General features: G+C 44.7%; 1 protein-coding gene across 1 annotated transcript; it reads left to right on the top strand.

Annotated features, from left to right (window-relative positions):
• Positions 1 to 24,923, top strand: RNF135 (ring finger protein 135). Its single transcript, XM_053569304.1, has 5 exons — positions 1 to 2,641; positions 12,862 to 13,005; positions 21,826 to 21,946; positions 23,311 to 23,400; positions 24,377 to 24,923. Exons 1-5 carry the CDS (start codon positions 2,282 to 2,284, stop codon positions 24,904 to 24,906), a joined length of 1,245 nt encoding a protein of 414 aa, XP_053425279.1. The 5' UTR covers positions 1 to 2,281; the 3' UTR covers positions 24,907 to 24,923.
• The last annotated feature ends 984 nt before the right edge of the window (positions 24,924 to 25,907 follow it).

Below are 25,907 nucleotides of genomic sequence, written 5' to 3' on the forward strand. Positions count from 1 at the left end.
GTGTTTTTACTGCTAGGAGTACCACCTCCATCCTTCCCTCCCTTCTTGTAACCTCTGCATGATTTTGCATAAAACTTTTAGAGGGTGTCCAGGGAAAAAATGTTTGAAGTTCACTGGTTAACCAATTCTTTCCAGAAACTTGGCTGTGAACTGGAGAAGAGGAGAGCTGGCCGGAAGGAAATTTGGACCAAAGGTGATTTTATTTTTATTTTTTAATTTTAATTTTATTTATTTTTTGGAGACAGAGTCTCAACCTGTCGCCCTGGGTAGAGTGCCATGGCATCATAGTTCATAGCAACCTCCAACTCAGCCTCAAGCAATCCTCTTGCCTCAGTTTTTCTATTTTTAGTAGAGACAGGGGTCTCGCTTTTGCTCAGGCTGATCTTGAACTCATGAACTCAAGCAATCCAACCTCCTCAGCCTCCCAGAGTGCCAGGATTACAGGCGTGAGCCACCACGCCTGGCCTTTATTTTTATTATTTATTTATTTTTGCATTTTTTGGCCGGGGCTGGGTTTGAACCCATCACCTCCGGCATATGGGACGGGCACCCTACCCCTTTGAGCCACAGGCGCCGCCCTTATTTTTATTTTTTAAGATGGAAGATTTGAGTGCTGTGCGTGGAAGCTCATGCCAGTAATCCTAGCATTTTAGGAGGCAAGGCCAGACAATGTAGAAAAATTAGCCAAGTGCGGTGATGCATGTCTAGCTGCTCAGAAGGATGAAGCAAGAGGATCCCTTGAGTCCAGGAGTTTGAGATTGCAGTGAGCTGTGATGACACACTCCACTATAGCCCAGATGACAAAGTGAAACCCTGTTCCCCCAAAAAAGGAAGAGCAACTTTAAGTGTTTAATGTCCTGCCTATTTTACAGAAAAAAAAAAGCACAGAGGAGATGAGCTGTGAGTTTACTACAACATGAGCACTCTGGAACAAGATCCAGGTAACTCTGTGTATTTGTCAAGATGGGCTAGGTTATGCTCTAGCAACCACAAGCAGCATCCACTACAGTTGAGTAAATTTACACCAAGTTTACTTCTGTCCCCTACATGTCCTAGGGTGGATTGGCAGGGAGTCATTTCATCTTGGTCATTCAGTGACGCTGGCCACCAGATGATGGTTTCAGCTCCGTAGTTGGAGCAGCTGGCAGAATGGGATACAATGATTCGCTCACTAGCTTTTTTTTTTCTTTTTGGCAGTTTTTGGCTGGGGCTGGGTTTGAACCCGCCACCTCCAGCATATGGGGTTGGCGCCCTATTCCTTTGAGCCGTAGGCACCACCCCCGCTCACTAGCTTTTAAAAGCTGATAGGAGTAACACGTATCACCTCCGTTGTTTCAAGTGGGTCAGAGCAGTGCCAATCCTACCAAATGCCTAGGAAAAGAAACAGCTGGGAACTCTGATGAGCAGCGCCGACGACTCCATGTCATTTCCAGTATTGGAAATAGCCACATACTTGTATTATCTAGTACCTACTTTGAGCCCAGGCAAGATGGGGTAAAAGTAAAGCACAGCATATAAGACATAAGTAGTTCTTTTCAACAGATGAAAGAATTGCCGAATTCCAGTCTCTACCACTCTCTGCTATTGCGACGCGAGCCTGGAAGTTCTTTACCTCTGTGGGGAGGACTCAGAGCTCTTCCACCTTTAGCATTTTCCGGTTATAGTTATTTGAGGACTAGAATAAGAGGCGAGGTGGGAGAAAGCAAGCTCAACAAGTGGCAGGCGGGCCATCTCAGGAAAACACTTCCTTAGTACTTTTGTCCGGGTGCCTGCTGGGGAACGCGCTTTCAACCCGCAGAGGGCAGTAAACTCTTTGCAAAGAGCTTGGCAGTTCAAGTGCACCGGCATTCTCGGATCCCTTACTACTCGTTAGAGGAGTGAATGACACCTAGTGGGCGCCTTCTCTTAAATGAGCTCCTGAATCGAATCCTCCTTCTCCCAAGAGTTGTCAAGGTTGCATCTTAATGGGGTGACATCAAACTAAAGGGAATCTTTGGGACATCCGCAGGTTGCTAGTGGCTTGGGAGGTGCCAATTTCCCAGGGGAAGATGCCGTGTAACTGAAGGTCAGCTCTGCCCAAGGGTGCTGTGGGCTGGGCAGCAGGGACTGTAGTCAGCTTTCCACCGGACTGCTGAAGGAAAAAAAGGGTGAACCGAAGCGTCCATGGGACAAGGCAGCCGGGAGAAGGAGGAGGAGAGGAAGAGCGAGGGAGGAGACTAGGCCGCGGGCGGGCCCAGGCTCGGGCCCGACTTCCGCGGCCCGGCAGCGCGGCCTAGTCGCCATGGCGGGTCTGGGCTCTGGCTTGGCGGTCCCGGTGTGGCTGGTCGAGGACGACCTGGGCTGCATCATCTGCCAAGGGCTGCTGGACTGGCCCACCACGCTGCCCTGCGGCCACAGCTTCTGCCGCAGGTGCCTGAAAACACTGTGGGGCGCGAGGGGCCCCTGCGCCTGCCCCACCTGCCGCGAGGGCGCCGCGCAGCAGCCGCGGCTGCGGAAGAACACGCTGCTGCAGGAGCTGGTGGACAAGTACGGCCGCGCGGCGCGGGAGCTGGAGGCGGGCCCCGCCCCGGCCCCGGCCCCGGCCCCCGCCTCGGCCCCCGCCCCGGCCCGCGGGCCACAGCGCCTCCCCGCGCAGCGGCAGGTAGGATGGCCGGGGTCGCAGCTCCCGTCTTCCTGCGGGCTGCCTGCCTGCCGTTCTGCTTTCGCTTTACTTTTCTCAAAGTCCCCAAAGTCGACTCCTGCTCTGGAATCTTTGAAACGTTCAGAAAAGTACGAAGGAGAAAAAAAAAAATTCAAATCTTCCCACTGCTTCCCACTCTTTCTGGGGTCTCTCTTTTTGAAATTATTTTTCCTTGTGGTAAAATATATGTAACATAAAATTTGCCATTTTGACCATTTTAAGTGTACGATTCAGTTACATATTAGTTACATTTCCAATGCTGTGCAAATACCACCACTGTTTCCAAAACCCTTTCTTCACCACAAACAGAACTTCTGTACCCATTAAGCAATAACTCCTCACTGCCCCTCCCTCCAAGCCCTGGTAACATCTGATGTGTATTCTGTATCTGAATTTGCCTATTCTAGATACATCATGTAAGTGGAATCATTCAATGTTTGGCCCTTCCTGTCTGGCTTCTTCCACTTAGCTGAATTGTTTCAAGGTTCATTCACGTTGTAGCATGAATCAGAACTTTATTCCATTTTGTGGGTATTCCATTACATGGATATACCACATTAAAAAGATCTGTCCATCTATTATGGACATTTGGATTGTTTCCAACTTTTGGTTATATTAAAAAATGTTGCAGGGAATGTTATTAAGCAAGTATTTGAATCTGTATTTTCTTTTCTTTTTTCTGTCTCACTTTGTCACCCTTGTGGCGTCAGAGCTCACAGCAACCTCCAGCTCTTGGGCTTAGGCAATTCTCTTGCCTCAGCCTCCTGAGTAGCTGGGACTACAGGCACCCACCACAACACCCAGCTGTTTGTTGTTGTTGTTGCAGTTGTCATTGTTGTTTTTGCTGGCCTGGGCAGGGTTTGAACCCGCCAGACTCCGTGTATGTGGCTGACACTATAACCACTGTGCTATGAGCACTGAGCCTAATTTTTTTTATTTTTAGTAGACAATGGGGTCTCACTCTTGCCCAGGCTGGTCTCTAACTTGTGAGCTCAAGCAATCCACCTGCCTTGGCCTCCCAGAGTGCTAGGAGTATACTTGGGAGCCACTGCACCCGCCTACTTTGTTACTTCCTCGATAGTCTCCTTTGATGTACAAAAGTTTTAAATCTAATTTTTCATGACATCCAATTTATCATGTGCTTTTTGTTGCATGTGCTTCTGATGTCATATTTACAAATCCATTGTCAAATCTCAGTTCATGAAAATTTATCCTTATGTTTTCTCCTAAGAGTTTTATGTTTTTTAGTTCATATTTGGGTCATTTGTCCATTTTGAGTTAATTTTTTTTTCTGCGACAGTCTCACTATGTCGCCCTTGGTAGAGTGCTATGACGTCACAGCTCACAGCAACCCCAAACTCTTGGGCTTAAGTGATTCTCTTGCCTCAGCCTCCCAACTAGCTGGGACTACTGGTACCTGCCACAATGCCCAGCTATTGTTTTGTTATTGTTTTCATTCTTGTTTAGCAGGTCCTGGCCGGGTTTGAACCCACCAGCCCCATGCATGTGGCTGGCGCCCTTCATTGAGCTACCAGTTCTGAGTCCATTTTGAGTTAATTTTTGTATATGATGTGAGGTAGAGTCCAAGTATATTCTTTTGCATGTAAATATCCAGTTGTCTCAGCACCATTTGTTGAAGAGATTGTTCTTCCCCATTGGGTGAATGTGGCATTGTTGTTGAAAATCAATTGGCCATAGATGTATGGGTTTATTTCTGAACTCTCAATTTTATTCCACTGGTGTAATGTCTGTCTTTATGCCAGTACCTCACTATTTTGATCATTATGGCTGTGTGGTAAATTTTGAAATTGGGACGTATAAGTCCTTTGATTTTGTTCTTTTCTTTTTTCTTTCTTTCTTTCTTTTTTTTTTTTTTTGTGATATAGCATCTCACTCTGTTGTCTGGGCTAGTCTAGGCTGATGTCCATGGCATCAGCCTAGTTCACAGCAACCTCAAACTCCTGGGTTGAAACAATCCTCTTGCCTCAGGCTCCAGAATAGTTGGGACTACAGGCACTTGCCCTAACACCTGGCTAATTTAGTAGAGATGAGGTCTCGCTTTTACTCAGACTGGTCTCCAACTCCTGAGCTCAAGCAATCAATCCTCCTGCCTTGGCCTTCCAAAGTACTAGGATTACATGTGGGACCTGGTTGTTTTCTAGTTGTTTTGGGTATTCAAGGCCCCTTGCAATTGCATATGAATTTGAGGATTCACTTTTCCATTTTTTAAGAAAGGTTATTTTAATTTTTTTTTTTTTTTTTTTTTGTAGAGACAGAGTCTCACATACCACCCTCAGGTAGAGTGCCGTGGCATCACACAGCTCACAGCAACCTCTAACTCTTGGGCTTACGCGATTCTCTTGCCTCAGCCTCCCGAGCAGCTGGGACTACAGGCGCCCGCCACAACGCCCGGCTATTTTTTTGTTGCAATTTGGCCGGGGCTGGGTTTGAACCCGCCACCCTCAGCATATGGGGCCGGCGCCCTACTCACTGAGCCACAGGCGCCGCCCAGGTTATTTTAATTTTGATAGGGATTGTGTTGAATCCGTAGATCACTTTGGATAGTACTGATGTCTTGACAATTTTAAGTCTTCTTTTCCTAAAACACAGAATGTCTTTCCATTTATTTGGCTTTTTTTTTTTTTTTTTTTTGTGGTTTTTTGGCCAGGGCTGGGTTTGAACCCGCCACCTCCGGCATATGGGACTGGCACCCTACTCCTTGAGCCACAGGCGCCGCCCTGGCTTTTTGATTTGTTTTTCTTTTTGTAGAGACAGAGTCTCACGGTACCGCCCTCGGGTAGAGTGCCGTGGCATCACACGGCTCACAGCAACCTCTAACTCTTGGGCTTACGCGATTTTCTTGCCTCAGCCTCCCGAGCAGCTGGGACTACAGGCACCCGCCACAACGCCCGGCTATTTTTTTTTGTTGTTGCAGTTTGGCCGGGGCTGGGTTTGAACCCGCCACCCTCAGCATATGGGGCCAGTGCCCTACTCACTGAGCCACAGGCGCCACCCAGCTTTTTGATTTCTTTTGGTGACATTTTGTAGTTTTTTAAATTTTCTTTCTTTTTCTTTTTTCTTTTCTTCCTTTAGTGATTCTCTTGCCCTCAGTCTCCCCCCAAGTAGCTGGGACTACAGGCACCCATCACAATGCCCAGCTTTTTTTGGTAAAGACGGGGTCTCACTCTGGTTTTACTCTAGCTCAGGCTGGTCTCGAACCTCTGAGCTCAGGGCAATCCACCTGCCTTGGCCTCCCAGAGCACTAGGATTACAGGCTTGAGCCACCATGCCCGGCCTATTTTGTAGTTTTTAAAAGTTTGTTTATTTTATTATTTTTTAAATTTATTTTATTTATTTTAATTTTTTTTAGAGACAGAGTCTCATTTTGTCGCTCTCAGTAGAGTGCCATAGCGTCACAGGTCACAGCAACCTCCAGCTCTTGGGCTTAGGTGATTCTCTTGCCTCAGCCTCCCGAGTAGCTGGGACTACAGTTGCCCACCACAATGCCCGGAATTTTTTTTGTTGCAGTTTGGCCGGGGCCAGTTTCAAACCCACCACCCTCGGTATATGGGACCAGCACACCCTACTCACTGAGCCACAGGCACTGCCCTATTTTATTTATTTTTATATATTTTTAACTATACATGGTACTTTTTATTCAACATTGTTTATTTATTTATTTTATTTTTTCTTTGTTTGAGAGAGAGTGTCACTCTGTGACCCAGGCCATGGTTCATCATAGCTCACAGCAACCTCAAACTCTGGGCTCAAGCATGCCCGCCACGATGCCTGGCCAATTTTTCTATTTTTAGTAGAGATGGAGGTCTCGCTTTTGCTCAGGCTCTTCTCAAGCTCCTGCGCTCAAGGGATCCACCTGCCTCGGCCTCCCAGAGTGCGAGGATCACAGGCATGAGCCACCAAGACAAGCCAACATTTTGTAGTTTTCTTTTCTTTCTTTTTTTTTTTTTGAGACAGAGCCTCAAGCTGTCCTCCTGGGTAGAGTGCGGTGGCATCACAGCTCACAGCAACCTCCAACTCCTGGGCTCAAGCGAGTTTCCTGCCTCCAACTCCTGGGCTCAAGGGAGTTTCCTACCTCCACCTCCCAAGTAGCTGGGACTATAGGCGTCTGCCACAACGCTCGGCTATTTTTTGTTTTCAGCCGTCATTGTTGTTTGGCAGGCCCGGGCTGGATTCGAACCCGCCAGCTCAGGTGTATGTGGCTGGCGCCTTAGCCTCTTGAGCCACAGCTGCCAAGCCATGTAGTTTTCAAGGTGTTAAGTTTTTCATCTCTTTGGTTAAATTTATCTCTAGATCTTTCATTCTTTTAGATACTAATATAAATGGAATTGCTTTCTTAATTTCCTTCTTGGATTATTCATCAAAGGTATATAAAAACATAACTACTTCTGTGTATTTTTCTTTTTTTTTTTTGGCCGGGGCTGGGTTTGAACCCACCACCTCTGCATATGGGACCGGCACCCTACTCCTTTGAGTCACAGGTGCCACCCATACTTTTGTGTATTTTTCTTGTGCTCTGTAACTTTGCTGAATTCACTTATTAGTTCTTAGCTTTTTTTGTTTTGTTTTGTTTTTTGTTTTTTGGGGTTTTGTTTTGTTGTTTTTTTTTGGTCAGGGCTAGGTTTGAACCCGCCACCTCCAGCATATGGGACTGGCGCCCTACTCCTTGATCCACAGGCGCTGCCCTAGTTCTTAGCTTTTTTGTTGGATTCTTTGGGATTTTCTCCTTATGGATTTGTCACATGCAAATAGAGATAGTTTTACTTCTTCCTTTCTAATTTGGGTGGCTTTTATTTCTTGTCTAATTGCTGTGATTAACATTTCTAGTGCAGGGCGGCGCCTGTGGTCAAGTGGGTAGGGCGCCGGCCATATGCCGGAGGTGGCGGGTTCAAACCCAGCCCCGGCCAAAAACAAAAACAAAAACAAAAACATTTCTAGTGCAATGTTGAATAGTAGTGCTAAATAGAAGCATCTTTGTCTTATTTTCAATCTTACAGGGAATACTTTCAGTCTTTCACCATCGAGTACAATGAATGGGTTTTTATAAATTCCCTCTAACACATTGAGGAAATACCTCTCTATTCCTAGTTTTCTGAGTGTTTTTTAATTTTGAAAGTATGTTGGATTTTGTTAAATGCCTTTTCTGCCTCAATCGAGATGATCACGTACTATGTTTGGTTGATTCACCTTTACATTCCTTGGATAAACCCCACTTGGTTATGGTGTGCCATTCTGCTAATATGCTGGTGGATTTGATTTGCTAGTATGTTCTTGAGAATTTTTGCATCAATATTTACAAGGGGTATTGGTCTGTAGTTTTCTTGTGATGTCTTTTTTTTTTTTTTTTAAATAGAAACATAGCTTATTTTATTTTATTGAAACAGAATCTTTATCTGTTGCCCAGGCTAGAGTTTAGAGGCTTTGTATATTTTAGGACTTTGTGTTTGGTGCATAAATATTTATAATTGTTATATCAAAAGGTAATATTACAATAAATTTAGTTTAAACATCCTTCTGCCTCTGCCTCCTGTGTAGCTGTGACTATGGGTGTATGCCACCACACCCAGCTAATTTTTCTTTTTTTGTGTGTGTGTGGTTTTTTGGCCGGGGCTGGGTTTGAACCCACCACCTCCGGGACGTGGGACTGGCGCCCTACTCCTTGAGCCACAGGCGCCGCCCTAATTTTTCTCTTTTATTTTGTAGAGACAGGGTTTAGCTATGTTGTTCAGGCTGTTCTTGAACTCCTGACCTCAAGAGATCCTCCAGCCTGAGCCTCCCAAGGTGCTAAGATTACATATATAAGCCACTGTTCCGGCCTGTATTTTATTCATTTCTGTTCTAATCTTCATTATTTTCTTTTTTCGTCTAGCTGTGGGTTTAGTTTGGCTCTCCTTTTTCTACTTTCTCAGATATAACTTTAGGTCATTAATGTGAGATCTTTTTTCCTCAAAGTAAGTAATATAGGCATTGGTAGTTATAAATTTCCTTTTGAGTACTGCCTGAACTGCATCTCATAAGTTTGGGTATATTATATTATCATTTTCTATTATCGTTGAGTATTTTCTTTTTTTTTTTTTTGTAGAGACAGAGTCTCACTTTATGGCCCTCGGTAGAGTGCCGTGGCCTCACACAGCTCACAGCAACCTCCAACTCCTGGGCTTAAGTGATTCTCTTGCCTCAGCCTCCCGAGTAGCTGGGACTACAGGCGCCCGCCACAATGCCCGGCTAGTTTTTGGTTGTAGTTTGGCCGGGGCCGGGTTTGAACCCGCCACCCTCAGTATATGGGGCCGGCGCCTTACCCACTGAGCCACAGGCGCCGCCCTATCGTTGAGTATTTTCTAACTTCTTTTATGATTTCATCCTTAACCCATATGTTATTTGAAAATGTGTGTGCATTTATGGTCCCAGATGCTCCAAAGGCTGAGGCAGGAGGATCAATTAAGGCCAGAAGTTCAAGGCTGTATTAAGCTATGATCATGCCATTGCACTACAGCCTGGGTGACAGAGAAAGACTCTGCCTCTTTAAAAAAAAGTGTGTTGTTTAATAACTATATATCTTTGAAATTTTCAATTTTTTTGTTCTTATTTCTATCTTCATTCCATTGTGATTGGAAAAGATACTTTGTGTGACTCTATGATTTGTAAATTTATTGATACCTGTTTTGTGGCCAAACAGATGGTCTATCCTGGAGAATTTTCATGTATGGTTGATAAGAATATGTATTCTGCTATTGTTAGGTAGAGTATTTATGTATGTCTGTTAGATCTAGATGGTTTATATTGTCATTCAAGTCCTTTATTTCCCTACTGATCTGTGTAAATATTCTATTTACTATTGAGAGTAGTGTATTGAAGTTTCCAACTATTATTGTAGAAGTGTTTATTTCTCCCTTTAATTCTGTCAGTGTTGGCTTTATATATTTTGGGATGCTGTGTTTAGTGCATAAATGTTTATAATTGTTATGCGAAAAGATAGTATTATAATTAATTAAGTTTAAAGATTTCACTTGGCTTTTTTGCAATTGTAGAATCAGGAAACACTTAATTCCATAAAGTGTTTCTGTGGGAATCAGGTGTGTAGTGTAGTTCAGACCAGGCATTTCTGGAGGGCTTGCTGACCAAAGTCCAAGTTCCTCAAACCCCTCAGGTCTAGCAATTGCCTAGTGGTGTACACAGCATATCTGGCACCTGGAAGGCTCACGGCTAGGATTCTGGGGGTCCTATTGACCACAGCCCACGATCCCATGCTCCCCTTTTTCCTGGGCCATAGATGGCCTGATTGTTACCTGGTGGCTGAGAACAGACTGTCTAGCAACCAAAGATTACCTTTCCCTGTGTCCTGCCCAGGTATAGATAGAAATAATTGAATTAAGTTAGGAGAGTTTACCCCCAATTTGTAAAGTTTAAGTTGTAATCACATAGTGTACCTACATGATTTTTCCTTCCTTTGTTTCTCTTCTTCTGATTGTTAACGATTACTTGAGGCACCTTGCTTAATAACTCAAATTAAGTTTATACATTATACTGTCAACTTGATTTATGATTTTTGATTGAATAAAGAGACGTATGGGAAAATGGCCAGATACTGCATTTACTGGCTGCATTTAAGATACTACTGGCTTTAGTGTACACCTCTCACAGGCTCCTATCAGTTATTTCACCTGAGATAACTGAGTCTGAATTTTTTTCTCACTCCCTCGGAGCAGATCCTGGCAAAGGTTGTGAGGACTCTAGCCCCCACATGTTTGGACGAGCTAAACAAAAAGTATTGGATTTATAGACAGAAAAGGGATAAAGAAAGCATTGTTAGAAGCAAAGAACAAAGAGTATATTAATCCTTTTATAGCTATGTGTCTTGTAAGACAGGGACTGGGAGATAGAAAAACAACTGAATAGTTAACATCAGAGTTCTTCTGGTTACTTTTTTTGTGTAGGGTTAAAGCAAAGGGGACTTTATTATCATGCCAATTAAAGATTTAAACTGGCCTATTAGAGAAATTGCCTGTTATTTTCCTCTCCTGATTTCTTGGAAGATCAGGTAACAACTTGGGTTTGATGACTTGACATTTTAGCTTAAGTGACAAAAGTGACTAAGTGACTAAGCTAAAATTTTGCTTTTTTTAAATGATATTTTCTATTTTTTTTTTTTTTTTTTTGTAGAAATGGGTCTTGCTATGTTGCCAAGGAGGTCTTAAATTCCTGCCCTCAAGCAATCCTCTCGCCTCCACTTGGGCTTCCCAATGTGCTGGGATTATAGGCAGGAGCCGCCATGCCTGGCCCATTTTGATTTTGAGTTTGGTCTATTGGAGCCTAGTGCAGTAATTTAATCTAAACGACCTCCTATCATTTGTTTTTACCAATTTTACCTTCTCGTTCAGTTGATGCTTTTGTTGATATACAATGTACTTCATTGTCTCTTAAAGTTTATTTTCTATGGTATTAGAATAGCCACCTCAGGGCCAGGCACAGTGGCTCACACCTGTAATCCTAGCACTCTGGGAGGCCGAGGAGGGTGGATTGCTTGATCTCATGGGTTAGAGACCAGCCTGAACAAGAACTAGACTCCATCTCTAAAAATAGCCCAGTGTTGTGGCGGGCATCTGTAGTCTCAGATGCTCTGGAGGCTCAGACAAGAGGATCACTTGAGCCCAAGAGGTTGAGGTTGCTGTGAGCTATGATGCCATGGTACTCTACCCAGGGCAATGTAGTAAGATTATGTCTCAAAAAAAAAAAATACAACAAAAATCTACAGCTACCTCAGCTTTCCTTTGGTTACTCTTTGCATAGAATATCTTTTCCATCCTCACACTTTCTTTCTTTTTTTTTTTTTTTTTTTGTAGAGACAGAGTTTCACTTTATTGACCTCGGTAGAGTGCCATGGCCTCACACAGCTCACAGCAACCTCCAACTCCTGGGCTTAGGCGATTCTCTTGCCTCAGCCTCCCAAGTAGCATCCTCACACTTTCAATCTATTTGTGTCTTTGGATAGTAAGTGAATCTCTTGAAGGCAGATTCATTATCATGCCATTTGAAGATTTAAACTGGCCTATTAGGGAAATCTATATTTTAGATCTGTATTTTTTACCCATTCTGCTAATCTCTACCCTTTTCCCCCAATATTTTTTACTGTGAAGCATATATAACAAAATGTACAATATTAACCATTTCTAAGTATAAAGTTCAATGGTATTAGAGATCTCACAATGTGAAACTATCATCACTATCCATTTCCATAACTCCTTTCATCTTATAAAACTGAAATTCTATACAAACTAAATAATAGCTCCCCATTTTCTCTCCATATCCCCTGCCTCTGGTAGCCACTATTCTATTTTCTGTCTCTGATTTTGGCTACTCTAAATACCTCATGTAAGTAGACTTATATGGTATTTGTCTTTTTGTTACTGGCTTATTTCACTTGGCGTAACGTCTTCAAGGTTTATACGTGTTGTGGCATATGTTGGGATTCATTCCTTTTTAAGGGGGAATAATAGTCCATTTGCTTATAGACACTTGGGCTTAGCTATTGTAAATAATGTTGCTATGAACACGAGTTTACAAATATCTTTTTGAGATCTTGTTTTCAATGTATTTTTTAATATATCTAGGAGTAGAATTGCTAGGTCATATAGTAATTCTATTTTTTTTGAGACAGCGTTTCACTATGTTGCCCTCAGTAGAGTGCTGTTGCATCACAGCTCACAGCAACCTCAAACACTTGGGCTTAAGCCATTCTTTTGCTTTAGCCTCCCAATTATCTGGGACTGTGGGTGCCCACCACAATGCCCTGCTATTTTTTTGTTGTAGTTGTCATTGTTTGGCAGGCCCAGGCTGGGTTCAAACCCACCAGCCCCGGTGTACGTGGCTGGCACCCTAGCCGCTGAGCTATAGGCACTGAGCCTGCTCATTCTATTTTCAATATTTCAAGCAACCATTATTCTGTTTTTCACAGTGGCCGTACCATATAACATTCCCATCAACCGTGTACAAGGGTTCTAGCCTTCCTACGTCCTCACTAACACTTGCGATGTTCAGGGTTTGTTTTTTCTATTCCTATTATTATTCCATTCTATATGTGTGTCTTTACGCCAGTACCGTGGTGTTTATGGCTCTCTCTGGTCATGGTTCCTGGGTTCCATAAAACTTTGTTTGTTCTTTTAAAGGAGGCAGTACAGAACAACATCATGAAAATTGGTCAAGAGCTGACAGAGCTGGTTGAACAGCTTGTAGACATTGTCAAGAGTCTTCAAAATCAGAGACCCCTCTCAGAATCTGGACCGGACAATGAACTGGGCATCCCAAGCACGGTAAACTCAGCCGAGGGGGAGGAAAGGGTGTGGAAGGGATTAGGGTTGGGGACTGCTTTCAAATTGAGCAGCATGAATATGTTTGAAGCTGAAAGATGCAATAAGTCTCAATATTTTATCATTCTCTTCACTACAAAACATGGGCAATTTAACATTTGGAATATGTTGAATGGATTAACGAACTGTGGTATATGTATACCCTGGAACATCATTCAGCCATAAAAAAAGATGGAGACAGCTGGGCGCAGTGGCTCATGACTGTAATCCTAGCACTCTGGGAGGCTGAGTGCCCCCAGAGTGGATTGCCTGAGCTCATGGGTTTGAAACCAGCCTAAGCCAGAATGAGACCCTATCTCTAAAAATAGTTGTGTATTGTGGTGGGCGCCTATAGTCCCAGCTACTTGGGAGGCTAAGGCAAAAGAATCGCTTGAGCCCAAAAGTTTGGGGTTGCTGTGAGCTATGATGCCACAGCACTCTACCTAGGACAACGAAGTGAGACTCGGTCTCAAAACAAAAACAAAAACAAAACAAATACAATGTAACCTAATTATTTATACCCTCATATTAATCTGAATTTTTTCTTTTACCCCTTACTTTAATCAGTTTGGTAAATCCAAATCTTAGAACTACTCTTAAAAGGTACATATATATATACATATATATATATATGTTTATTTATTTATGTATTTATTTTTGTAGAGACAGAGCCTCACTTTATCGCCCCTTGTAGAGTGCTGTGGCATCACACAGCTCACAGCAACCTCCAACTCCTGGGCTCAGGCGATTCTGTTGCCTCAGCCTCCCTAGTAGCTGGGACTACAGGCCCCCACCACAATGCCTGGCTGTTTTTTTGTTTGCCTGGGTCGGGTTTGAACCAGCCACCCTCGATATGTGGGGCTGGTACCCTACCCACTGAGCCACAGGCACTGCCCAAAAGGTATATTCTTAAACTGGGGTATGTATAAAAGTGATCACAAACGTTTGATTCAACCCGACTGAGTCTCCTTCACTAAACTACAGAATCCAGAGCTGCACGAGCCCTCAGAGTCCATTCCAGTCTCCTTGTTTTGCAGGTGAGGAGGCTGAGGCCTCTGGGGTAAAGTGATTCATCCAAACTAGAGGGTACCAGCCACAAAGAACCAGTTCCAAGAATCTAAATTCCCATCCCAACAAAGAACTCAGGGTCTGCCTTTTCCAGAAGTAGGGTGAACTTGAATCCACATCACAGTGGAAAGAAAAGGAAGTTGGATTTACACTGCAAATCCCCTTTGGGCCTTCGGATGCGTTCCTAGCTGCCAGAGACGATCATCTCAACACACACTCAGAAGACAGGTCACTGGAGACTTAAATAGCTGATGCTTTGGGGTGTCATGACGCCACACCTTCATCAAAATGAGCATCTGGATGTCAGGGTACCTTATTTCTTCTGTTGTTTTTTTTTTTTTGTAGAGACAGAGTCTCACTTTATGGCCCTCGGTAGAGTGCTGTGGCCTCACACAGCTCACAGCAACCTCCAACTCCTGGGCTTAGGAGATTCTCTTGCCTCAGCCTCCCGAGTAGCTGGGACTACAGGTGCCCGCCACAACGCCTGGCTATTTTTTTGTTGCAGTTCAGCCGGGGCCGGGTTTGAACCCGCCACCCTTGGTATATGGGGCCGGCGCCTTACCGACTGAGCCACAGGCGCTGCCCCCTTATTTCTTCTTTACACTTCAGGGTGCCTCAGCAGAATCCATTCAGCAGTGTCATCTTCCCACCAAAGGCTTCCTTCCCCAGCATAATCCTCCTACTGGGCGAGGTCAATGGACACTGGGCATTTGGCGTCCAGCCCGCGCGGGCACCGTATCCACACCTTGGCATCGGGGCAGCAGGTGGCTGAGGCCAGGACCTCGGGGACGCTCCGCAGAGAGTCCCCCAATCCAGAGGGCTGGATGAGGAGCGCCCAGTGGTGTTGCCCGGAATTTTTTTGTCTTTTTTTTTTTTTTTTTTGAGACAGAGTCTCACTGTGTTACCGTGGGTAGAGTGCTATGGCATGGCAGCAACCTCAGTCTCTCGGGCTCTAGTGACCCCCTTGCCTCAGCCTCTCGAGTAGCTGGGACTACAGGCACCTGCCACAACGCCCCGCTACTATTGGTTGTAGTTGTCCTTGTTTAGCAGGCCCTAGCTGGATTCGAACCCACCAGCTCTTCCAAGTGGCTGGCACCCTAGTGGCTGAGCTACAGGCGCAGAGCCCTCAGACTATTCTTGAACTCCTGTGCTTAAGCAGTCCACCTGCCTTGGCCTCCCAGAGTGCAAGGATTACAAGTGTCAGCCACCACACCCAGCCATATTAGTCTGAAATTTAAAAATAAATAAAGTTTGGAATGTGTGAGACAGGGTCTGGAAGCTTCAGGTGAAATGGGATTGCTCCTCCTAACCAGCTCTCTCTCCTCTGTGTAAATCCTATAGACACTTCAGACCTTATCTTCTTTAACCTTTTAGCAGCCTTTGACACAGATGAGCACCCTTCATTTCTGAAGCTTTCTCTTGCCTTAGCTTTTGGGACACAAACCTGGTTATCCTGACTGATCCTTCTCAGTCTGTTTTCAGGCTCACTCTCCTCTGCTCTTTCAGTTAAGTGCTGAAATCCTCAAGGCTGAGTTGTAGATGCCTGTCACTTCCCTTACGAGTGGTCTTCCCCACACTTTTAGCTTTAATTACCACCTCTGTGCACAATTGTAGCTCCAGCCTAGAACATTCTGTAAGCACTAAGCTGGTATCTTCCTTCTCAACTTTTCCTCCTGGATGTCCTGAAGGCATATTACACTTCCCATGTCCCAAACTGCTCCTGTTCTGGGATTTTCCCTGTCAATACCAGCCCCATTATTCTTCCAAGTACATTAGCCTGAGACCTGGGAGTCATGTCACTTTCTCCCCCACGCTATGTTCAGCATATTGTAGTTCCAAGACTTGCTTAAATTGCCTAAATGTCTCTCAGATCTATTTACTATTTTGATATCTGAGATATTATGATATCAAAATACTATCTGAGATTTGATATCTCAGATACTATTTGATATCTGAGATATCAAAATAGATGCCCCTTTATCAACTAAAATGAACTCTAAGGTTAAGGAAATAAAAGTTACTGGGCGGCGCCTGTGGCTCAGTGAGCAGGGCACCAGCCCCATATACCGAGGGTGGCGGGTTCAAACGCAGCCCCGGCCAAAACTGCAACAACAACAAAAACAACAAAAAATAGCCGGTGTTGTGGCTGGCGCCTGTAGTCGTCCCAGCTACTCGGGAGACTGAGGCAGGAGAATCGCCTAATCCCAGGAGTTGGAGGTTGTTGTGACCTATGTGATGCCACTCATGCTATGTGATGAGTTTGGAGAAACTCTGTCTCTCCAAAAAAAAAAAAATGTTACTTATGGGTCAAGAATTCGTGGCTCAGCAGGCATAGAAACTTGCTTACTAAACACCCTAACAATAGGAGCTGTCAGGCAAATTGACAATTAGGACCACTATAACTCTGACTGGACAGAGGACCAGCCTTACAAACATCCTTTCCTAACAAGCAACTTACAGACCTCAAGCCATTTCAGTCAGCTTATAGAAACTGCACACAAGGCCTGGCGTGGTGGGTGGCTCCTGTAGTCCCAGCTATTGGAGAGGCTGAGGCAGGAGGATCGCTTTTGCCCAGGAGTTTGAGGTTGCTGTGAGCTATGATCATGCTACTTCCCTCAGGCACAGGCAACAGACAACAGAGTGAGACTCAGTCTCTGAAAGAAAAAGAAAAAATCACAAACTGTCTTTGTGTCTTATAGTTTACTTTTTGACAAAAAGAGCCAAATTCCATCTCATTTTAATCCGGAAACCCTGTCCTAAAGTGAACACGGGATGTCTGTTTCGTAGGTGTTTAGCCACTGTGCACGTGCTGAACTCCTGTTATAAACATGCATAGTTTCTCCCCAAAACCTGCTGAGTATGAATGAACTCTACTGTGTAATACCAATCTGTGAGGCACACAAACCAACCGGCCCTTTCTCTCTTCAAAGAGAGAGTACCTTCAAGCCAGGCCAGAAACTGTCTCTTTCTGGTTTGCAAAATGATACCACCAATAAAACTCTCCTTTCTACTAGTTAGCCATCTTTGTGGTCTTGGACAGCACTACTCTTGAGCTCCATTAAGACTTCTCTAATCCAAGACTCTGTTAATTTTTTGCCTGGGTAATAGCCTTCTAAATGCTCTCCCCACTCTAGTCTGTTCTCTTCATGGTTATCGGAGTAACCTTCTACAACACAAATCTGATCTGGGAACTCATCTGCTTAAACACTCCAATGACGTCAGTTTGCTTAGGATTAAGACTCAAATCCTCACAGGACCAACAAGGCCCTGTAGAGTCCCATCCCTTTCTGCCTCTACCATCTCATCTCACCCCACCTCCTGCCGGCTCTGTGAGCTCCAGCCACACTGGCCACATCAGCCCCTCTGGTGTGGCTTAGTTCTTCTTTTTTTTTTTTACTTTTTTTTTGGTAGAGACAGAGTCTCACTTTACTGCCTTTGGTAGAGTGCCGTGGCCTCACACAGCTCACAGCAACCTCCAACTCCTGGGCTTAAGCGATTCTCTTGCCTCAGCCTCCCGAGCAGCTGGGACTACAGGCGCCCACCACAACGCCCGGCTATTTTTCTGTTGCAGTTTGGCCGGGGCTGGGTTTGAACCCGCCACCCTCGGTATATGGGGCCGGCGCCCTACTCACTGAGCCACAGGCGCTGCCCAAGCTTGCTTCTTCTTAATACTTCATGGATGCTCTTCTTTTACCCATCACCTGGGGGATGCTCCCTGATCCTTTAGATCAATGTTTTTCATTCTTTTTTATCTCATGGCACTTGAACCTATAGTTAAACTTCTGTGGCACACTTAAATTACATTTTTGTTTTAATTTTTTTTTTTTGAGACAGTCTCACTCTGTCTCCCTAGTGGCATGGTGTCATAGCTCACAGCAACTTCAAATTCCTGGGTTCAGTGATCCTTTTACTTCAGCCTCCCAAGTAGCTGGGACTACAGGCACCCGCTACAATGCCCAGTTAGTTTTTCTAGTTTTAGTAGAGATGGGGTCTCGCTCTTGCTCACGTTGATCTTGAACTCCTGAGCTCAGGTGATCTGCCCGTCTCAGCCTTCCAGAGCACTAGGATTACAGGTGTGAGCCATTGCGTCTACCCATTTAAATTATGTTGATCAACACAAAGAGTAAAAAAAAAAAAAATAGTATACTTACCATGCTCTGAATTTCTTTTTAGAATAATTTAACTAATGACCTTTAAAAATTTTTGCAGCAGCAGGGTGTGACAGCTCACGCCTATAATCCTAGCACTCTGGGAGGCCAAGGTGAGTGGACTGCTGAGCTCACAGGTTCTAGACCAGCCTGAGCCAGAGCAAGACCTCGCCTTTAAAAAATATCTGGGGGCGGTGCCTGTGACTCAGTGAGTAGGGCGCTGGCCCCATTTTCCGAGGATGGTGGGTTCAAACCCAGCCCCGGCCAAACTGCAACAACAACAAAAAATAAATAAATATCTGGGACTTGTGGCAGGTACCTGTAATCCCAGCACCCAGCAGGCTGAGGCAAGAGGATAGCTTGTGCCCAGGAGTCTGAGGTTTCTGTGAGCTATGATACCATTGCACTCTACTGAGGGCAACAAAGTGAGACTTTGTCTCAAAAAAAAAAAAAATTTTTTTTTCTGCAGCACACCTAAGATTCTCTCATGGCACACTGATTGAAAATCACTGCTTTGTAGCCGGGCGTTGTGGCGGGCGCCTGTAGTCCCAGCTACTCGGGAGGCTGAGGCAAGAGAATCGCTTAAGCCCAGGAGTTGGAGGTTGCTGTGAGCTGTGTGAGGCCACGGCACTCTAGTGAGGGCCATAAAGTGAGACTCTGTCTCTACAAAAAAAAAAAAAAAGAAAGAAAATCACTGCTTTGGGGCGGCGCCTGTGGCTCAGTGAGTAGGGCGCCAGCCCCGTGGCGGGTTCAAACCCAGCCCCGGCCAAACTGCAACCAAAAAATAGCCGGGCGTTGTGGCGGGCGCCTGTAGTCCCAGCTGCTCGGGAGGCTGAGGCAAGAGAATCGCGTAAGCCCAAGAGTTAGAGGTTGCTGTGAGCCGTGTGACGCCATGGCACTCTACCCGAGGGCGGTACAGTGAGACTCTGTCTCTACAAAAAAAAAAAAAGAAAAGAAAATCACTGCTTTGGATCCTAGCCAGATCATTGCTTCCTCAGAAGCCTTTGCTGATTTCCCTGAACAAATCAAAACCCCCTATCAGAGGTTCTTTTTTTTTTTTTTTTTTGTAGAGACAGAGTCTCACTTTACTGCCCTTGGTAGATTTTGGTAGAGTGCCATGACATCACACAGCTCACAGCAACCTCCAGCTCTTGGGCCTACGCAATTCTCTTGCCTCAGCCTCCCGATCAGCTGGGACTACAGGCGCCCGCCACAACGCCCGGCTATTTTTTTGCTGTAGTTTGGCTGGGGGCCGGGCTTGAACCCGCCACCCTCGGTATATGGGGCCGATGCCCTACTCACTGAGCCACAGGCGCCACCCCAGAGGTTCTTATAATTCCACGTACCTTTGATTTGCAGCAGTTATCACATTTGCAACTCTACCATGCTTTATCAAGGGTTACCCTCCTCCTTTCTCCTGCACTGGACTCAGCTTCACGAGGACAGGGGTTTTGGAGCTTTTGTTTCCTTGCTTTCTATTGCATCCCCAGGCCTTAGCGCGGAACGTAGAGCACATAGTAATTGCTGAACAAATAGTCCCTGAATGAGTGAAGAAAGGTGTCTTCAGGGATGCAGTGTGTTGGGCTAGAAAGTCGAGAGACTGACTTTTGGAGCTGACACTGTCACTCACCACACACTAGTCTTAGGACCTTGGGCAAGTTGTTTCATCTTTTCGAATCTCAGGTTCCTATCTGTAATATAGGAATAACTATATTATTGCCACCTCATTGGCTGGTAGTGAGGATTAAAGGAGGACGTGTATAACAAAGTGCTTGGGCAATGTGCAAACGTGGAATGATATAATTAATGATGGCAATTTAGTTAACCTCTGTGAACATCAGCTTCTTCTTTTTTTTTTTTTTGAGACAGAGTCTCACTTTGTTGCCCTTGGTAGGGTGCCATGGCATCATAACTCATAGTAATCCTTGGGTTCAAGTGATCCTCCTGCCTCAGCCCCCCAAGTAGCTGGGACTACAGGCCTGCACAATCTCACCCAGCTAATTTTTTGTGTTGTTAGTAGAGCCAGGGTCTGCTGTATTGCCTGGGCTAGAGTGCAGTGACATCATCATAGCTCACTGCAGCCTTAAATTCCTGGACTCAAGTGATTTCCTGTCCCGGCCTCCTGAGTAGCTGGGACTATAGGTGCATACCACCACACTCTGCCTAAAATGTAAGGATTTTTATTTTATTTTTATTTATTTTTTTATTTTTGTCCAGGGCTGGGTTTGAACCCGCCACCTCTGGCATATGGGGCCAGTGCCCTACCCCTTTAAGCCACAGGCGCCGCCAATATAAGGATTTTTAAAATAGGTTTTTAAACCTACTTTGTGAGGCTACTATGCAAATTACACATAGGTATCATCCACCTAGCATGTGGAAGGCACTCAATAAGTGCACCATTAAATTATGATTGGTGAAAAGAATGGGGAATGGACTATGTAAACTTGGGAAGGAAAGTATCGGGTAGAAGTTGGTGAGCAAAAGTAGGGCTATATTGGGGAATACCAGGACCTGAAGTTAAAGAAAACTAGCGGGCGGCACCTGTGGTTCAGTGAGTAGGGTGCCAGCCCCATATATGGAGGGTGGCGGATTCGAACCTGGCCTAGGCCAAACTGCAACAAAAAATAGCTGGATATTGTGTTGGGTGCCTGTAGTCCCGGCTACTCAGGAGGCTGAGGCAAGAGAATCGCCTAAGCCCAAGAACTGGAGGTTGCTGTGAGCTGTGGCACCATGGCACTCTCCCGAGTGCAACAAGGTAAGACTCTGTCTCTAAATAAATAAACAAAAAGAAAACTAGAGAGCATGTAGTGGAGTCCCCAGAAAGCAGGGCTGGATACAGGCAACTTGAAAGGTGGCTCTTGAGAAGTGACATTATTCTCATCTGTGTGTCTTATCTCAGTGACCATGTGTATTGTTTATTTTGTAAAGCTCCTATAAGATGGGCCTACAATTAAATAAATTTGTAGTATTGCCTAATAAATCCATGTTTATAGTATAAAATGTTAGAAAATACATAGGATTTTAAAGAAAACAAATTAAGGTCGTTCATAATCCTGCCATCTAGAAATAGTCACTCTGATTTTTTTTTCTTTTTTCTGAGATACAGTCTCAAGCTGTCACCCTGGGTAGAGTGGCGTGGCATCATAGCTCACAGCAACCTCCAACTCTTGGGCTCAAGCGATCCTCTTGCCTCCATTTTTCTATTTTTAGTAGAAATGGAGGTCTCACTTTTGCTCAGGCTGGTCTCGAACTTGCGAGCTCAAGCAATCCACCCATCTTGGCCTCCCAGAGTACTAGGATTACAGGCATGAGCCACCGTGCCTAGCCTCCACTCTGATATTTTTTGCTGTACTATGTGTTATTCCAGATTATTTCCAAGGTATATACACTTTAAGAACTTAATTGTGTTTTTAAACTTGCTGGGAGTTAAATGGAAAATTAAAGATAGATGACAGAGCTTGAATATAATATTTACGGGTTTCATAGGGGACTTGCAGTTATTTATTTTTTTATGATTTGTCAATAGACTTTTTTTTCTGAGGTAGATCTTTCCTTGCTTTCTTCAAAGCTAATGACTTCTAACACATCTGAAGAAAAAATGAAAGATGCTCTTCATGATCTAGAAGAAATTCAGGAAAAATTACGAGAAAACCTTACATGGAAAGAGGCTTTTGAAGAACAAACACAGGGTGAGTTGATTGTATTTAATGGGGGAGGATTAAACATGGAAGTTGCAGGAAATGGCAAAGTGCTCCATGGCTTGGTTCTTTGGGGGACACAACCCAGAACCTAGTTGCATTACCACTGTGGCATTGTAAATCAGGTCAGAGTGGGCCGAGGTGTTTTCGTGCAGGAATACGTTTTTGGAAATGATGGTGGTGTGGCCCTTAATAGATGGAAACTCATTTTCTAAGACTCATAAAGCCAGAACCTTACAGATCACCTGCGTTCTCTTCCTGGAGGCTGTGTTTTCATTTTAAACTAGCAAATGTCTTTATTAAAAAGCATGCAACTTTGTAAATAGTTCTTTATATCTTCTACTAAAATGTAATTTCTGGACTGGGTGTGGTGGCTCATGCCTGTAATCCTAAGAGTTTGTGCAAGGAGGTGGAAGGATTGTTTCCATTTGGATACTTTCAGTTTGCATTTTTTGTTGTTTTTTATTTTAATTTCAGATTTATATGAGGATACAAATGTTATATTACATTGTTTTTGTTTTATTGATAGGTTACATTGTTTGCATTTCTAAGGTAAAGTTCAAGTTATAGTTGAGCCCTTCATCCAAGGGATATGGTGAATACGCTTATATCATGCCTATGAAGCAAGAGGTTACCAACCCCCTTCCCTCTTCCCCGCTCCCTTTTCCCTCCTCCCCTCCTCCCATTTGACTTTAATTGTGCTTTTCTCTCATGTGGGGTGTAGTTGTTTATCTGTTGGTTTCATATTAGTATTGTATACATTGGATACTTGCTATTCTATGTTTGTAATACTTTACTAAGAATGTTCTTTAACTCCATCCAGGTAAATACAAAAGATATAAAGTCTTTGTCTTTTTATGGCTGAATAGTATTCCATGGTCTACATATACCACAGTTGATTAATCCATTCATGAGTTGATGGGCACTTGGGTTGATTACACGTCTTGGTGATGTGAATTGGGCTGCAATGAACATTCTAGTGCAAATGTCCTTGTAGTAAAATTATTTTGTTTCTTTTAGGTACATATCTAGTAATGGAATTGTGGGATCAAATGGAAGGTTTACTTTTAGTTCTATGAGGATTCTCCATACTTCTTTCCATAGAGGCTGTATTAGTCTGTAGTCCTACAAGCAGTGCAAAAGTGTACCCTTCTTTCCACATCCACACCAGCATCTGCAGCTTTGGGACTTTGTGATGTAGGCTATTCTCACTGGGGTTAGGTGATATCTCAGGGTAGTTTCAATTTGCATTTCTCTGACAATTAGGGATGATGAGCACTTTGTCATGTGTTTGTTGGCCAGAGTTTGCCTTTTTCTGATGAGACATTCTCCTTCCAATTTCTCTGATTCCATAGTGGACCTTCCAGAAGCCCCATCTTCCTCCTCATGTCCACAACCTGACCGGGGCCTCCTTGCACCTAGGAGGGCCTCTCGGTTTGCTCAATGTAAGTATGTGGTCCATTTACAACTTGTGTTTGGCTTGCTACGGAGAGGAGCTGTAAGAACATGCTTCGTCCATCCTCCTGTGGCTCAGACCTCTCCTTGTCTCCTTGGCTTACAGCCCCTGGATTTGTTCCCCAGACCACCTTCCTCCCCAGGGGGAGCTTATTACAAAGGCAAAGCAGGTTGACACTCCCAATTTCTAGGCTCAACCAGACCCATGAGCACTCACATGCCCAAATTTGGGGCATCTGTGCTGGGGCCACCAATGAAAGCTAACTGCCTGTCCCCTACCCTGCTGAGGTTCTGCTGCTGTCCCAATCTGAGCTGGTCCTTAGGAGCATGGATCCTGGAGCCAGACTGCTTAGGTCTGGCTCCCAATAGCTCTGTGTGATCCTGGACAAGTCATTTAACCTCCTAGAGCTTTAGTTCCCTCATCAGCAAAATGGAGATAATACTACTACTGGGGTTGCCATGAGAGTTAAATGAGTGAATATGTATAAAGTGCTTGGAGTAGTCATGCTCTGTAAGTGTTAGCAATTATTTACTCACGGTAATCTACTGCATGAAATGCACAAAATGAAAAAGACAGGGCCCTTCATCAGGAAGCTTCAGTTTGATAAGAGAGGTATGAGCAGCCATGGTCATAAATCACCTTGCTAGAGGAGAAGATGATGTCGCAAGAAAATACATAAAGCCACAGGAGAATGAGACAACCAAGAGATGGCGTTTCCGTGATGGGATTGAGAGAGGGCTTCCTAGGAGATGGCTTATCGGTAGGTGAAAATCAAGGTTGGGAAAGGCATATTGTTGATATAACAACCTCAGAGGAAAGTATAGAAAATTTCAAGTTTGGTGTATGGATGTTAATGCCAATATCATGCTAAAAGATGACAAAGCTGCTTTTTGCTACTTGAGGACCTCTTAGCATGGACAATCAGAAGCTGATAGGCTATGTTCTTGGTTTTTTCCCTCTCCCAGGGGCCATCAGTCCAACCTTTGACCTGCGGACCATCTCCTATCGCCTGGAGGTGTCCAAGGATTTCCAGACAGTGACTGTGTCTCACCGCCAACAGCCCTATCCCTGGAACTGTGAGAGATTTTCAACCAGCCAGGTCTTATGTTCCCAGGCCCTCTCATCTGGGCAGCAGTACTGGGAGGTGGACACCAGGTGTTGCAGCCACTGGGCAGTTGGAGTGGCTTCCTGGGGGATGAGCCGTGACCAGATCCTGGGAAGGACTATGGACTCTTGGTGTGTGGAGTGGAAGGGGACTGGTCAACTCTCTGCATGGCATATGGTCAAGGAAACTGTCCTTGGCTCAGACAGACCTGGCGTGGTAGGCATCTGGTTGGACCTCGAGGAGGAGAAGCTTGCCTTCTATTCTGCAGCCAATCAGGAGAAACCTTTATATGAGTGCACGGTCTCTGCCTCCTCTCCTCTGCACCCTGCCTTCTGGCTATATGGCTTACATCCTGGAAATTCCCTGATCATAAAGCAAATAAAGATGTAAGAGTTCTTCAGGGGTTAAAAAATTAGTGACTTCTTGGTCTCTTTTCTTGCTTTCAAGCAGAGTGGTAACTAGGTTTAAGAATACCAGAGGTTACGCCAACCCCATATACCGGCCCCGGCCAAAACTGCAAAAAATAAATAAATAAATAAATAGAGAGAGAGAGAGAATGAGAAATATTCTTTAAAAAAAAAAAAACAAAAAAAAAACGGGCGGCGCCTGTGGCTCAGTAGGTAAGGCGCCAGCCCCATATACCGAGAGTGACAGGTTCAAACCCGGCCCCGGCCAAACTGCAACCAAAAAATAGCCGGGCGTTGTGGCGGGCGCCTGTAGTCCCAGCTACTCGGGAGGCTGAGGCAAGAGAATCGCTTAAGCCCAGGAGTTGGAGGTTGCTGTGAGCTGTGTGAGGCCACGGCACTCTACTGAGGGCCATAAAAGTGAGACCCTGTATCTACAAAAAAAAAAAAAAAAAAACCACTCTGAAGTTAATCCTCTCAGTTAGGGGGGTGGCTTGTGCACAAAATCCCAGCACTTTGGGAGGCCAAACCAGGAGGATTGCTTGAGGCTAGAAGTTTGAGAACAGCCTGGACAACATAGTGAGATGCTATCTCTACAAAAAGTAAGAAAGATTAGCACAGTGTGGTGGCACTTCCCTATAGTCCTAGCTACTAGGGAAACTGAGGCAGGAGGATCACTTGAGCCCTGGAGTTGGAGGTTGCAGTGACCTATGCCTCCGTACTTCAGCCTGGGCAACAGAGCAAGACTTCATCAAAAAAAAAAAAGGGAGGGAGGGAGGGAAGGAAGGAGAAAAAGAAAAAGAAAAAAAGAAGTTAATTTTGTAAGCAGTACTGGATTAGCTTAGCAGTAGCACTTAGGGTATTTGAACCCCGTACCGTGGAAAAAACGATCTCTAAGCCCTTGGAATATTCTGGTTGATTAGAGAATCTTTGTTTACCTGGGCTCCTTGGGCCATGCAGTATCAGCTTGTCCTGAGCAGGGGCTGC

Source organism: Nycticebus coucang, chromosome 18, assembly GCF_027406575.1.
Source record: "Nycticebus coucang isolate mNycCou1 chromosome 18, mNycCou1.pri, whole genome shotgun sequence".
Lineage (NCBI taxonomy): Eukaryota > Metazoa > Chordata > Mammalia > Primates > Lorisidae > Nycticebus > Nycticebus coucang.